Source organism: Schistocerca americana, chromosome 3, assembly GCF_021461395.2.
Source record: "Schistocerca americana isolate TAMUIC-IGC-003095 chromosome 3, iqSchAmer2.1, whole genome shotgun sequence".
Lineage (NCBI taxonomy): Eukaryota > Metazoa > Arthropoda > Insecta > Orthoptera > Acrididae > Schistocerca > Schistocerca americana.
In genome coordinates, this window is record NC_060121.1 from 592,549,341 (window position 1) to 592,565,613 (window position 16,273).

Genomic DNA, 16,273 nt, shown 5'->3' on the forward strand with positions numbered 1-16,273 from the left:
GGTGATGCCATGTAAAAATACTATGGAATCAGTGGCTGTATATCTTTGCAGCAGGGTCAGGTGAAGGGATGCTGAGTGGAAAATTGCTGAGCTGAATTCAATGAATTTTTGAATTCTGCTGTACATCTTATGTTCTGGATTCACTGATGCTTCATATGCCAAAGCTATAGCTAATACTTCCTCCAATTAGGATGCTGCTGACAAAACTTCATTGTCAGGGATAAACTGGATAATTGTAGATTAAGGAATTCGTAAACAATTGTTGGCACTTGAGATTCTATCTGGGGTGTAATGAAAGCAGCAGTCATGGAATTTTATAAGCATTATGTGCCTCCTCGTGTTGCAAAATGGCAAACACATTAGATATCTCGGTCTTGGTTAGAAGAGTTTGGATTTGGTAAATCCAGAATCAGGCTGAGGTCTGGTGAGTACTGCCAGGAATCTGTGGTCATAGGATCTGTGCCTGCTAAGGTGACCACTGCGTGCCAAGGCAGTGGAACATTGTGTGTCACAAGGAGCAGGGATCATGCCTTAATTACCTCGATCGTGAATACACCAGATATTTCTTACAAATCCTCAATTTCAAGTTGTGCTATATGCCAATGTAGTGAATGGCTGTTGATGTACAATAGTAGGCTTACCAGGGGTAGCACCTCTCCTTAGGTGCACAGCTTCATATCCCTAACTGCTCGTGGGAACACAATGACATCCATTTTAACACATGGTGTACCAGTTGGAGGCAGTAGTATCCCCTCAACAGCAGGGCTTCAGCTGAGAAAAAAAAGTTATTTTGATTATTCATAGATGGAAGACTTTTATACAAATAAAGGGTTGCAATGTGTAGTAGGTACACTGAAATGTGCCAAATATATGGAATGGAAAACAGTTGGCCATAACAGTGTCTCATCAAGCTGAAAAGATTCAGAACACAAAATGTGCTGGTGCCAGTTTTGATTGAATTGCTAGACTCCCTAAATTCTAGCTAGGGAGTCATATCATGCTGAATTCTAACGCAAATGGAGGAAACCTGAATAAAGAGAGGGAAGACATTTATGTGACAAACTCCTGAAGTGAAGTGATTGAATGGGAAAGTAGACAAGGCACCTGCAGTTTCTCCAACAATGCCTGTGCACATTGTAGCAACATTCATATTCCGTAAAGTTGAACCATATCTAATGCTGTAACATTGCTTATCAATGTTAGTGATGGGAGTTAAATCTTATAATGCGACTACTAAGTGGGACTAGATGTCCCTGACCCACTGTTCTGTTTTAAGTCTCAGCACAGTGGACACACCAACACAATGTGAAATGGACAAGAAATATGTGGAAAATGTGGCAAGTTGCACATGAAGATGGGAACCCTTGTTCAACTCCTCTATTCTATGTGAACTGCAAAGGCAACAAAGAGGTTTAGATTTGTGGCTGTCACTTGTTTTTGGATGATAATCACAATAAGAACAGTCAGTTTGGAAGCTGAGAAAACATATATGGCTCAGAAACGACCAACCTTTGTAACATCATTTGCTTAAGTGGCCAAAATAGCGGATCACAAAAGAGATTCCTCAGCACAGACTTTGCCATCTGAAGCTGCCTATTGCTAGTACACTTGCAATGGAGTTGTCGCAGAGGCAGTTTATCCCTTTAGAACCAGCAATGTTCACAGGCTAATGTATTCCTTAAGCTTTGACCTGCAAGGTCAAGTTAAAATGGTCACTACCGTACTCCTGTATCATTAATAAACACCCTGTTGCATTCTAAGTTCTTTCAGAAAGATTCCAAGATCTGACTACTGGATATGCATTTGGAATTCTTGCAGGCTTTTCATATTTGAAAAATAACTTAGATGATGGTTAAGGATCTGGACTACTGACCTCAGAACTACACTTTGAAACACCAGCACAGAGGATACAAGATTTACCTCGTACACCTCGCAAGGGCTGTTAGCCAACTGTCTTCAGTTTAGCCCAAGCATGGAGGTAGCACAGTGATTAGCACACTGGACTTGCATCCAGGAGGATGGGATGGTTCAAATTCCCACTTGACCATCCCGATGTAGATTTTCCTAAATTGCTTAAGGCAAATGCTGGGATAGTTCCTTTGAAAGGTCACGGCCAATTTCCTTCCCCATTTTTCCGTAATCTGAACTTGTGCACTGTCTCTAATGATCTCATTGGCAGTGGGTCATTAAACACTAATTTTGGTGCTTCTTCAGTTTTGCTAACCACAAGCAGCCCTTTTCAGCGTTAGGAACAGAATTCGGGATATTTCCATTGGCCATTTCCTGCTCTTGCTAACTGCATTCTTCAGTAAAGAGCTGCACCCTGTGAGGGCTTTTCAAAGTTGATTTCTACTGCGTGCTTGAAAACACAGGCCTTCCTGGGTAAATCTCATGCACTTCAAATCAACTGACAGGTTTACCCATTTAGAAAGAATGTGGGAATACCAGCACATCATCTCTAGGCTGGACAAAGCCCCCTTCCCTGAATATCAGAAACTGGCTCTGGCTAGCTAGAGGACACGCTGAGGCCGTGTCCAGGTGAGGTATGTTATTAAAGGTATGATGGAGAGGTCGAGAACAAAATGAAGTGTACATTAGAGTCTGTCTGAGAGCTCGAACAAGACCCTCCAACAGACCAGTTTCCCTCATAACTTCCTACCTTAATGGAAATATGGCACCAGAGGAAATACAAAACCTCACTGTTATTATGGATCCCATTTTACTGTGGAATATAAATGTGTTTGTGATAAATGTGGGTGAAGTCAGACTTCTAGCACAGGGAAGTTCTTTGTACTTGTATTTGAAAGAAACTAATTTTAAATTATTTAATGCTCCTGCACTTAGAGGTTACTGATTCCACAGAAAGGGTGACAAGACATATGTGAGGGAGAGCTGAAGCCACCTTTGTAGATTATGCGTACTATTTATCACCTCTCGGTATCAGTTCCAGCCTACAAGCAGTTGTTACTGCATTTTATATGCTGCATAGATTTACAGTATGTTCCCTCAGCCTGCTCATCCTCCTTTCTCACTTTCCCTTCCCTCTCCCCACTGAAACAATTAACCACGAGACTCTCACTATCTATCACACAACTCCCTTGGTCTTTTATTTATTGTGAGCATTTAAATGCACACCAAGTAATTTAATAGTTCTTCTGCCTGCTGCCCCTGGGACTGAATTGTAGAGTGTCTCTTCTTACAGAATACTTGTGTCTTTTGAATTTAGGATGAAGAATTCATTTTAACACAGTGAATAGTGCCCTCTTCCCACCTATTATTGACTGTGAACAGGCATAATTCTGTGTTCTGATTAAGTGATGCAGCAAAATACAGAAATGTCATAGAAATACAGAAATGTTATGGAAATATGATAATTGCACAGTTTAAAGGGGAATGTAAGCATGTTACTTGAATGTGAGTTTACCTTAATTAAGTAAAAAATTAACACGAAACTACAGTGATCAAAATATTTTTATTCTTGGTTTTCAAAAACATCATGTTGAACAATGCATGTGGAAGTAAAATAAAAAAGAACCTAACAGCACTGCATTTTTGAGCTCATCAAATTTAATTACAATACAGTAATTAAACTTCGTGCTAAACATTTCCCTTGCAGATATGTGTACATTGAGAGGTTATATACAGTGTGTTATCATTTTTGGTCTAAAAATATGCTAAAAGAAACAATCATGAAGTTTAAATTATCTCCTTGAAAAAATAAACCTGCATAATTAACTTCTCGTTTGTTTGAAGGCATATCTGCAGTCCTGGCACACATTGAGATTCAGACATGTCCGAATGAACAGACACCATGCATTCATATAACTGATTTGCCTCAATGGGCAGTGGGCAGTAAATCCACCAGCTTCAGTAGGGATGCACAAGTATGTTCAACCTCATGCAGGAATGTCAAAGTAGTGACATGAGGTCCATGGATGGAGATTGTGAATAGGTGGCATTAGGTGGGAATGTAGGTAAGCTGAGAGGAGTGCAAAGATTGTCCGTGCAGGTGCGATAAGTGCTGTGTCTGGGTGGTGCAGCGGTTAACATAACTGCCAAATAAGCAGGAGATCCCATGTTCAAATCCTAGTCCAGCACACACTTTCACTCATCGCCACTGATTCAGCACAAAGTTCCTATGCAGCTGACATCAATAGTTTCTTCCCTTCCCTTCCCTCCCCTTCCCCTTCCCCTCCCCCTTCAATTTGCATAATTTTAAAGAAATGAGTGAAATAATCGAGCTCCTCACTAATGTTGATGGAACATGAAGCTGTACCCACTTCTTCTGGAAACATTGGCAGTCTAGCTTCAATCAATCTTGCTCATTTTACTTTTCATAACACTAACAATCTGAGGTCTGTCCAATTATGTGAGTAGAAAATACTGGCATTAGTATTGACAAGACAAATGGGGACAAAATCATGACTGCTGCTTGCAATACAAAATGCGAGATTAAACTATTTGCTTTACGGACAACTGAAATACACACCTATATGAATCATCATTATGCTTTTGTTTGAAAAGTACATCTTTTTATGTTTCTGATTATGAATTTCTGTACAATGCAATTGATCCCTGTACTTTAATACGTGCTGGTCTTTTTCACTCACATAATTCTATGTATTGTACATATTTTTATCCGTTTTTCCCATGTATTTTTACTCTCTTTTTTTCTTTGAAATCCTCTACTGCAGATGCTGCTCCTTCCATCTGCACTATTACAGACACCAATCCTCCAAAGTCCTGTGTTGTTGTCTAGGCAGTGAAACTCACTCCACCAAATGGCCTGACTATCACATCACTCACCTCTGGCTGTAACCCCACCTTCCCCAATGACCTGTTAGAATTCGTTCAGTCCTTAGCCATCAACAACCTGGTCCTGCAAAGTCATGTAAATCAGGGCATCCATAAAGTTCTCCTGCTCTGTAATTCCAAACTGCCGTCCAGGGCCTAGAGCAGCATGCACAATGCCACCTCCAAAAAATTATCCATTTCCATGGGAACAAGAAATTCCAGAGGGGAAGTTTGTCTTGCTGGTGAGTCAGCAGGAAGCAGCTCCCGAGTATGAGTGATTTTATATGGATAGCAATGTAAGATGTATTGTAGGATTTTGTGCACTGTGCTTACAGGCATGTCCAATGTTCGGGCAATTCCCCATGCATTGCATGTTCTGAAATATTGACAGATGTCAGATCAACTGCTTTCCTCCCTCTATCACACTGCACTTCAAAAGAACCTATCTTTTCGAATTTTGTGATCATTTTCTCCAGACCCTTAGCAGACATGAGACCAATGCCTTCTTTCATACCCTTGAGTATCCAGAACTTCTGCAGAGCTACTGGCGCACCGTTGCCATTCTTGTGAAAAAGCTGTACAAGCAGTGGTGTGGTCCTTCATGGAGACAAGTCATGTTCAGCATTTTGGACTCAAACTGGGGTACAGCTGTGTACCATGCATTTGTATTTGTGCATATTCTGACACTTAGAGCACCATATGTTGGTATTTTTTCCCCATGACATTCCGCTCTGTGTCTATATAAGCTGTCCAAATTTGACATCATTCTGGCCAAGGGTTCTCTTCCTACAGTCTTTTGAAACTGGAACACCCTTCCTATTTCAGAATAAAATTCAGTCATCAACTGCACAGATATTTGTATTCACCAAGGTGTGGCATATTTTATCTAATCTTAGTTACATAACGTTTCAGTCTTCATGCTGAATATAACCATTGGTACAAATCCCAACATACTGTGCAAATTTGCACATTGTCTTGTTTAGACTCCTAGTTTTGTAATTCACTGAGCTCATCTTAAACCACATTTTTGTGTAGAACTATTCCTAGATGTAATCAGGCTATCAACTGAGTCACCTTGTTAGTTTTATATAGCAATCAGCAAACTCTTTTCTGATTTTATTTTATCTGATTTAAAGGTGATACTACTTTAAGGCTTTTCTCTTCCACTTTCTCTACTCAGTCCTGGGGCTATTTTTGCATAATACGTCTAAATTACAAAGGTTGTACTCGCCTCTTACTTGCTTTCCCCAGCAGTAAGAGAGGTAAGTAGGGAGTGGTTATACTAGCTTTCAGCAACATGGGTTAAACATGACAGCACATTCTATCTAGCCAATCTGGGTCCTTTACTTTATTGCTATGAACTTGAGAAGTTAATTGTCAGTTACAACCAGCAACCTTTCTTTGCTTGTTGCACTATAATCATCAATAACGACCAATAATATTTCACAAAGTTCAGAGTATTTGTTGTTCATTTAGTACACACATACAATTGAACCACAGTACTCAGATGTATCCATTTACCTGGCAATTTTGTAGTAGGTATCATCAAACTATAATGGTATCCTAATTCTGATAAGTACTGTCCAGTACACCACTTTCCATCAAACTTTTTACAGTGATAGTGCCCTAGTATGTACTTCACTCCATCCCCTCTTCAGTGAGGGTTTTCGTCACCTTAATAATCAATCTCTCTCTCTCTCTCTCTCTCTCTCTCTCTCTCTCTCTCTCTCTCTCTCTCTCTCTCTCACACACACACACACACACGCACACACACACACACACACACACACACACACACACACACACACACAGAGAGAGAGAGAGAGAGAGAGAGAGAGAGAGAGAGAGAGAGAGAGACTGATCAGCCAGAACATATGACCACAATCTACTCTCGATGTAAACCATACAGGCGATAGCAGAGCCACCTGTCAATGAATGACTGCTAGTCAGAGACACACACGGTGTATGTAATATCAGTGAGCATGCTCTCTGTGTGTTGAATGGGGAAGGCACGACATATCTGTGGTTGACGGAGGGCACACTGAGATGGCCAGAGGCTTGGCATGAGCATTTCGGAAACTGCTTGTCTTGTTGGGTGTTCAGGAGTGCTGTGGTGACTGTCTTCAACATATGGCAAAAACAAGTTGAAACCATGTCCCAACATCATGGGATTGGACAGACACCCTCTTTACAGATACCGGACATTGTAACTTGGCCAGACTGATAAAACAGGACAGGCAGCAAACTGTGGGTGAACTAACATCAGATTTTAATGCTTTGCAAAGCACAAATGTGACTGAACACGCAGTACACCGAACACTCCTAATGATGGGCCTCTGGAGCTGACACCCCATGCATGTGTCATGTTAACACCATGACATTGACAACTACAACTGAAAAGATCACATGACAATCGGCACTGGACATTGCCGCAGTGGCGGAGCATTGCATGGTCTGATGAATCCCAATACATTCTTCATCATGTCCATTGGAGGGCGCTAGTCCATCCTCTTCAAGGGGAACAGCTCCTTGACACCTGTACTCTGGGATGGATGGAGGCAGGCTGGCGGGGACTTCATTGTGCTCTGGGGAACAATTCACATGGGCACCCATGGGTCCAGTAGAGCTCGTGCAAGGCACCAAGACAACCAGTGAGTATCATTCATGGTTGCAGGCCACATACACCCCTTCATGACAATCATGTTTCCAGATGACAGTGGCATTTTTCAGTAAGGTAATGCACCATGTCGGAAGTCCAGGAGTGTGATAGAGTGGTTTGAGGAACACAGTGGTGATTTCCAACTGATGTGCTGGCCTCCCAACCTGCCAGATCTGAACCTGATCAAACACATCTGGGATGTGATTGAAAGTAGCATCAGATCTCATCGCCCCGCCTCCCCAGAATTTACAGGTATTAGGTGACATGTGTGCAGATGTGGTGCCAGCTTCTTCCAGCAACCTACCAACACCTCATTGCTTCCATGCCACAATGGGTCACTGCTGTTATCCATGCCAAAGGTGGATAGAATGACTATTATTAGGTGGTCATAATGTTCTGGCTAATTAGTGCATATCCCGGGTACAGTATCCTGCACTGTGTCATGCCTACACTTCTTCTTTCCAGCTGACCCATTCCCAGTAGATCTGGAATTCACCTGAGTCCTGAGCTAAATTTTTTCTCCTTCCTTTTCATAAAACAAAGACTCCTCTGTGTTAGCTCTCCTGCAGTTAATACTCATGTTTATTTCCTTAATGCCATTCATGATTATTTCATACCAGTGATCTGGCTATTACGGCTCCAGTACTTTCATGCCTATAGGGTAACTCCGTTTCCTCCTCTCTGTCAAACCTGGCTTTGCTAATAGGGAACATGACCTCGCATCATAAATAATACACTTTTTATTCTTATTGCTATTTACTGGTGTTGTTTTAGCTAGACTTTGGAACTGATTGTTATCCTGTAATTGTGGTACCCATGTCTGATCATACACTTTGGTAGTATCTGCATATGTTATGTTGGAGCTATGCTTAGGATTGTCTCTGTAGTTAGGTACTATATTTTTGCAACCTGGCTACAAGACAGAGAGCCTTGGCTCCTACCGCTAATATTTTAATCATTGTTGTCACACACTCGCCTCTCTTCTGCGATAGTTTGGCTGTCTGTGATACTTAATCTGGTCATAGTATACCTCACTTTCACTACTTGCTAACATAAAACTTATCTATTTGTATTTCATAGTACACCCTCTAGTGTGTAATGTAACTTCTCACTTATTATCTAGCAACCACTTATGATAATTTCTAAACATATTCATTTTTCTTTCTGTCTTTTGTTCTTTCTGTATAAAAGTCTTTTTCTAGTTCTGTCACTGTTCTTCATGAGAAACACTGCATTCACCATGATTCTAAGTACCCCCAGCAAGAAACAATTTATCCATCACCCAGGTTTGAGTCATAGATGCACCTTAAGAAATATGTGGAATGGATATCCTCTTCAGGTTTATATTTTGCAGAATGTTAAATACATTAATACTGTTTCCTATATTTGTTCTTCAATAAGTTCCACTGACTTTCACAAAATTTCCTCTTCTAGTTCATCCTTTGTTTTTGCTAGTTCATCCCCTAGTTTATGGAACTCCTGTTTGGTTCTTTATAAATCCTCTGTATACTGAAATGTACTGGCAGATAAATCGAGAAACGTATGAACCTTCTTTTCTATTAACTCACTAACTCATTCAACCAAAGTTGGCAAATTCATATCTGTAAAAAGAATTCCCTCTGTTTCTTTGACATTCTCTGAAATATTTATCCTTGATTGTGTATCTGAAATTTGTTCAAATACCTCATTTAGTTCTGTTCAGCAAAATCTTGAATTTGTTTTACATCATCATTTCTTTCTTTGAAATCTTTCCTAACTTTGTTCCAAATCAAATCATGCTGTTATATTACATCTGTTTTTAAGTCCTTAGTTATAGAGGATATCGTGTTTTGAAGCACCAAAATTTCATTCTTTATTTCATAGCTTTCAAGCTACAAGTTAGTTCTGTGCTTGATTTAGAAGTTAGTTCCATTCTTAGGCCAGAAATTACTTCTGTTTTTAGACTAACTGTTAGTTATATTCTTAGACTAGTATAGCAGCTGCCTATCTTAGTGCTCAGTTCCTTTTTTAATGCATCAATAGTCTTCAACATTTCCTCCAATTTGTGCATCACTATTGGAATGCAGTGTTAACAAGACTCAGTTGTATTGAATCTTCAGTCAGCTGTGGCCGCCATGTAACTTAAAGGGTGTTATAAAATTAACAAAAGAAACTTTGATCAAGCGCATTACATTTGATACCTAAGCAACACATAACATTACCACCTCCATAAATAAAACAATGTGTTTTTAATATAGCCCATCGAAGCTTAAGGGCAGCTCTCATCATGTTGAGTTGTCAATAAGAAGCTGGTTTGATGGTCGAGGCTAACTGTAATGCTGTAGACAGATGGTCTGTTTTCTGAGGGCCAACACTGGAAGTAGTTGCGCAGCTGTAGTTGACATCTGGTGCATTGACATGTTGCAGATGAGATAACAGCAGCTTGCTGATGCTGTGTCTGTTGATCTTCTGACTCTTGGATATATAACTTGCTTATTCAGTATAAATGCCGTCAAGAAACTTGATACTCCTTTTTTTCTTTACTAATACATTCTTCGTTCTTCATGTTTTGGGGAGGGATGGGAGAGGAGGCATGTGTTTAGGTGTTTAGTTTATGTGGTCATCTCAATATAAGTTATTGATCCCTTTGTCAAGAACAATTCGTTTATTCTCAGTTATCTGGATGAAAATAATTTCTTGCTCGTTATCATATAATTTTGTCTTCTGTAAATGTTGTTTAGTCTTCCTGTTTTATGCACTTAACTGCCACTGTGCTTGCAACTTTGTAGCTCACAATCACTTTTCAGTCTATTCGTAATGTAACACAATTACGATTTTGTGCGCTCTTATTTTCTTTCTTCTTCTTCTTCTTCTGTGCCACTTTTCTCCTAGCCTACAGATTTCACGTTCTTCGGCGCGGTCACCACAAATGAAATGTCACCTATGTTCTACCACTGCTAATTTGTAGTTATATTAGGAGTATGATGTGGAAGGGTACAGGATCCATAATACAATCACCTGAGGTCCCTTTTGTTTTGCTGTCCTTATGTACCATGCTTATTCTTGTCATTGACTGCATCTTCATAGACTGAAATCTTGAGGCTGCAAATCTAAGTCCAACCTATCTTCAAATCCACAAAATAAGAGATATACCTTCATCATTTAATATACCTGTGCTGATAAATGTAAACATTAACATTTATTTGCATTAATCTTTCCACTTCATGGGATAGTGACAGAGTGAATCACGTGCTGTCCTTTTGACATCATTATTTTATTGTCATGAGCATCAGCATCCTCTGGAGCACTGTGTGTTTCTGAGAACGTGCACACCTCCATGGAGCAACCACCAACCTAGTAAGTAATGTATGCCAGTTACTAGCTTTCAGAGCCACCTGCCTTGTAGGAACATGACATTCAGCCTCATGATTTCATGCATGTACAAATGGATTCTTGCACAGTATGCCTATTTGCATTTATTAACTACTTTATGAAATTTCTGTGCGCAGGTGATTACCATCATTCGTCGGTAACAGATATAGGACAGATAGTAACTTATTGCACTTATGAAATGCTTCCGTGTGTGTGTGTGTGTGTGTGTGTGTGTGTGTGTGCGTGCTCCCCCCCCCCCTCCCTCCCCTCCACACACACCCCCACAGACACACACACGCACACACACTGTTGTGACTTGGCAAGACAGCCAAGCCACTAGGAGGTGAAGCCGAAAGGCACGCGTTTAAGCTCACGCAGGCTGGCGTGAGGTCTGGAACAGTTAAAGGATTTGAGTCTAGCAAATAAAGTACGTAGCTGTTGGAATACTTAACTTTAATCCATAATTGGTGAACATTGGCCTGACGGTACATGCATCACAAGATAAATAGCAAATGATAATGGGGCCTTCTAGGTCGTAGCAAATGACGTAGTTGAAGGCTAGGCTAACTATCGTCTCGGCAAATGAGAGCGCAATTTGTCAGTGAACCATCGCTAGCAAAGTCGGCTGTACAACTGGGGCGAGTGCTAGGACGTCTCTCTAGACCTGCCGTGTGGCGGCGCTCGGTCTGCAATCACTGATAGTGGCGACACGCGGGTCCGACGTATACTACCGGACTGCGGCCGATTTAAAGGCTACCACCTAGCAAGTGTGGTGTCTGGCGGTGACACCACACACACATTTCCCGAAGCTTCTTACATGAAATAAACACACAAAAATGTGTGTGTGTGTGTGTGTGTGTGTGTGTGCCGCCCCCCCCCCCCCCCCCCCCACACACACACACACACATGTTTTTGTGTGCTTATTTCATGTAAGAAACTTAGGGAAATATTTGATTTATTTTCTGACACTTTTAGTAATTTTAAGCACACTCATGACCATTAAAGAATTCATAGTCATGTGCCCTACAGTTATATCATCAACATAATTGAGATTTTGGCATGTTGATTGACAGTAGCAGCTCAGTTTTTTTTTTTTTTTTTTATCTGCAATCAGTGCTGTACACAATTGCGACTACAGCATATGATACTGTAAAAATTCTAACTTGTACTTAACTTTACAAATAAACCAGTATGTACCACTTAATGATAAGACACGTGATGGCAAGGGATGTAGCTTATGCTCAGGCAAGCAAGAAAAGCAGGATTGAGGCTACTGAATTTTGAGTAAGCATGAGGTGTGTGTCTATTTTTTATATTGTGTATGCAGTATCTGCAATTTGGTGTTGGTGCTCTGCTCCTGAACTTAGAAGAGTTGTTGTTGCTGAGCCAGCTACTGTTGTGCTTGCAATTGCCGCTGAAGAAATTATAGTAGTTAGGCATCTGCAAGCACTGCATTTTTCTGTTAGGTCCTTGGTATTGCTATTGTACATGTCAACGTACACTTTATTGGCATTGTACAAGCCACTCTCACACATAAATTAAAAGAACAACTGTTGTAGCACAACACAGCATTGTTGATTGTCCAGTTCAATGTCGAAAGTGGGGTTGTCATTAGCAAATGGAAAAATGGGAAATCCAGTCCAGATGGAAAGTTCAAAAGTTAGAAAGATACCAATAGATGCAGTGCATATGGGGAAGCATAGAAATTGTGAAAACAAAATGGTCTGTTGATGGCTGGAAGAAAGTGGGAACTGCTGCATCAAGACAAAATCAAATTTTTAAGTTTATCATTATGACTGCAAAGTTCTGAAATATAATGTCAAAAAAATATAGCCATGTTAACACTGATAAAAGATTATCAGTCACTTGTAATAACCATGTATAAATTGAAAAAAGAAATACATTTTAAAATTACTCAACAAAATATTACAGTATGGGTCTTAGTAAACCATTGACTTTCATAAAGCAGACTGTGCCCCTTATTGGTTTCACGTTAATATATAAAACAAAAATCTTCCTTCTCTGTCCATGAATTATTTGTTTGTGATTAAGGCTGTATGTTGGTGACGACCTTCGACTCTTCAGCTGGGACAGATGGGTGTGTTGGTTTGAGAGACGCAAGCAACTACTAGTGAGACACCATATTCCCACTCGAGACTTAATAGATCCAAGAGAAGAAGGTAATACTCAGCAACTAATTGAACACTGGAAAAGGGCTGTCAAGGATGAAAGGCTATGTGAAAAGGTGAAGACTATGGACCATTTATTCAAGGGTAAGATATTATCAAATAATATTTTTTGGACTTTCATTGGAGCAAGGATTTACTTTCATCCTATGTTTACCTTATTACTATGTTGTTCTTCAATATTCCTTAGGAAAGACATGTCAGTGAGGGGACAATGCATGGAGTGGTTAATAAAACTGTTACTAAATTTAATGAAATGTCATGACAGAATCAGAATGTAGAAGCCACAAATACAGTGAGTGTATTAATATAACATACAGCAGTTGGTGAAACGTCAGTAGTTGTTCAACAACAAAAACAATAATGAAATTTGGGAACGCACTCTGTAAAGTCTTCAACATTCAGATATCTTGTGACTTCATAACAGCTACTGTGTTAGTGACCAACTGGTAAGGGGGCATGAAAGGCAGCATTAGTTTGTGACATCTTGTTGTTTTCACGTAAGAAAACTTCTGCTAAAGATAAAATATCACATAATTCAGTGTTGATCAGTGCCATAGAGGTGGAAAAGAGCCAGCATATTAATACCAGACACAAGGTATGTCTACAGGAAGATCAGAGAGATAATAAGGCAGTAGTTGAGGGAAATCAGCAATGGAAAAGGTGTGCAGAAAAAGCTTACAGTAGATGCAAAGGTGCAAGAAGAGAAACTAATTGTGGCTCTGACCATCAGTGAGGTTCTAAGAAGATATTAAATTACTTAACTACCTATAAATATGTGGGCTTAATGATCGCTAAGTGCTAGAGGTTCAAATGTAAGGATGTCAAATGCTGTAACTGGAAAGAGGTGGAACTATCAGTGTTGGATATTATCTTGGCTGACATCAAAGAATTTTATTTGTTTAGGAAGCAGAATGTAATAAAGTGTGTTGAATATGAAGATTGGAACGACACAGACAAGAATATTTCAACCAAAATATCCTGATTTATCAAACAAAAATCACCAAACAGCTGCAAGTTTTGAGAAGTTATTTTATTTACACTTCCAGTTTCGGCATTTCATTAATGCCATCTTCAGACCCCTGTGCATTCCATGTATTCAGTCAGATATGCCGATACTTATATATCTGGAGCCATCAGTATCTGGATTCTGTGAATTCATTTTTGAAGTGTTTGCTTCGAAGACACTTTAGTAAATATTTGACTAGCTGCTATCCTGTATCCATGATGGATCAGCAGAGATTAAAATATCCTGAGGTGTTTGGTACTGAACTGAGTATAAGGAAGAAACTGCTGAAATTGTTTTTTTGATTGTTAGGTTTCTGTGGAAGTTAACAGTGATAATAATAAAGTCAGACTAGAGAAAATAGTCTAAATATTATAACAGATCAGATTGTAAAAAAAAGCGACACAGAAAATCAGGAACAAAAGCTACAGATAAAACAGATTAGGTATGATGTTAAAAATGCCTGATTGCAGACAGAGGCAGAATTAGAAAGCACAACAGCTATAAACTTTGCACCAGGTCTGAAACCTGTTATTCTATGTTACCCATGCTATGCTGCAATACAGAGATGACATTTTAAAAAGTTGCATTGCTGTTGAGATGTATGGCATAAATGAAAGATACTTAACTTTCGAACAGCAAAAACGTTATAGAATGTACAGCCTACCACTAGTTACCTAAAATATATCTTAATTATGTTCATCCATATAATCTCCTGTACACTGTAAGTTTGATGGAGAATCCAGTTATAAATAGATATAGTATTTGGTTCTCATGTAAAATTGCTTACTTAGTGGTGTTCCCTTTTTATTTTTATACATTTTTTACATCATAAAATAAATGTTATCTTCTGAAGGAAGCCATCTATAACAGCTATTTAAATTATAATCAACCAATAAATTCACAGACTGCCACAAAGATGATGAAGGTTTCTCGGGTCTCGAGCCATGTGGTAGCGTTGATATGTCACGACGTTTCGGGAAGTATCATACTACCCATCTTCTGCCAAAGTGTCGGGATTCACAGAGAATGGGATATTTGTATGCACAGTCTCCCCCCTCCACTAGACCTGGGGCGGCATTGGTGGTCCGGCCATGGGAGTGCGGTGGTGGGGGTAGCAGCCACCCCCCGGCGGCCGTGTTCGGCTCTTGGTGTGGGCATTCTGTCGGCATCTGTGCTGGAGGATGTTGGCGGGCATGATCCTGACGGACTCCTGCTATCACAGGGTTCCATGCTGCGCTTGGTTGGTATTCTTCATCCCTGTTGACCAGTTGCCGTGAATCGTTATTTCTAGGGATTCTTTGATAATACTTTTCCAGATGCCAGATGCTCGGCACAGCACTTACATGTTTTAGAAGTTGAAGGTGTTTTCTTCCTTTGTGCTATGTTCTGCTATGGCTGATTTTTCTGTGTCCTAGTTGCACACATGTGATATGTTCTTCACAGCATTTGGATATACAGCGCTGTGTTTGTCCAGTGTGCTGTTTTACGCACTCACGTGGGATGCTATATATTCCTAGCATTTTAAGCTTCAGCGGGTCTTTGGCGGAACCTAGGCGCTCCCTCATTTTTGGTGGTGGGTGGAAAACGGTTTTGATATTGTGTTCACCCAGAAGTCGTGCAATTTTGGATGAGAGTGGACCACATAAGGAAGGAATGTGCGTCATTTGTCTTCTTCTTCTTCTTCTTCTTCTTCTTCTTCTTCTTCTGGGGTCATCACTACTTCTTTCTTCCTTTTTAGGAGATAGTCTGTGCTTCAAGTGGCTGCAGAAGGAACACATCAAGAAAGCGAATTAGCACACTGGCTTTCCTACAACACTGTCGAGATGAGAACATCGTACCAAAGTTTGCAGTTATTTGACACCCAGTAAAATCAAAGAAGACCGACCAGGTATTACAATGAGTAGGTGTGGCCTTAGTAAGGGAGCGCATTCAGTTTACTTGGAAGGAACTTGACAGGAATGCACGCAGCCTCCTCACATGCCACCTACAGCTGGCAAGGGCATTACAGCCTATCTAGTGAATGGGCTGACTGCAGCATGCATTCCAGCAGCGAGGTGCAGAAATTGGGCTCTACATCTAAACATCTCAGTAAATTCGGCAGACTAGCCAGTACTCAGACGACAGACAAGGAGATGAATGACACCAGAGCCGTGGTTAATTTGACTGGAAAAGAACTGGACACTGCCACAATCGTGGTCCTCAAACAAGGACTGAATTTTTCCCCCATCCCCAGAAAGATCTCGAAATGGGATATTATCAGCAGTGTGGAAGAAG

The 16,273-nt window shown here is 40.3% G+C and overlaps 1 protein-coding gene across 1 annotated transcript in view; it reads left to right on the forward strand.

Moving 5' to 3' along the window:
• Positions 1-16,273, forward strand: part of LOC124605384 (TATA box-binding protein-associated factor RNA polymerase I subunit B) — a 309,701-nt gene that overhangs the window by 268,475 nt on the left and 24,953 nt on the right. Inside the window, exon 9 of the mRNA XM_047137024.1 lies at positions 12,857-13,077. Within this exon, the coding sequence (XP_046992980.1) occupies positions 12,857-13,077 (221 nt within the window). The remainder of the gene's footprint in view (positions 1-12,856; positions 13,078-16,273) is intronic.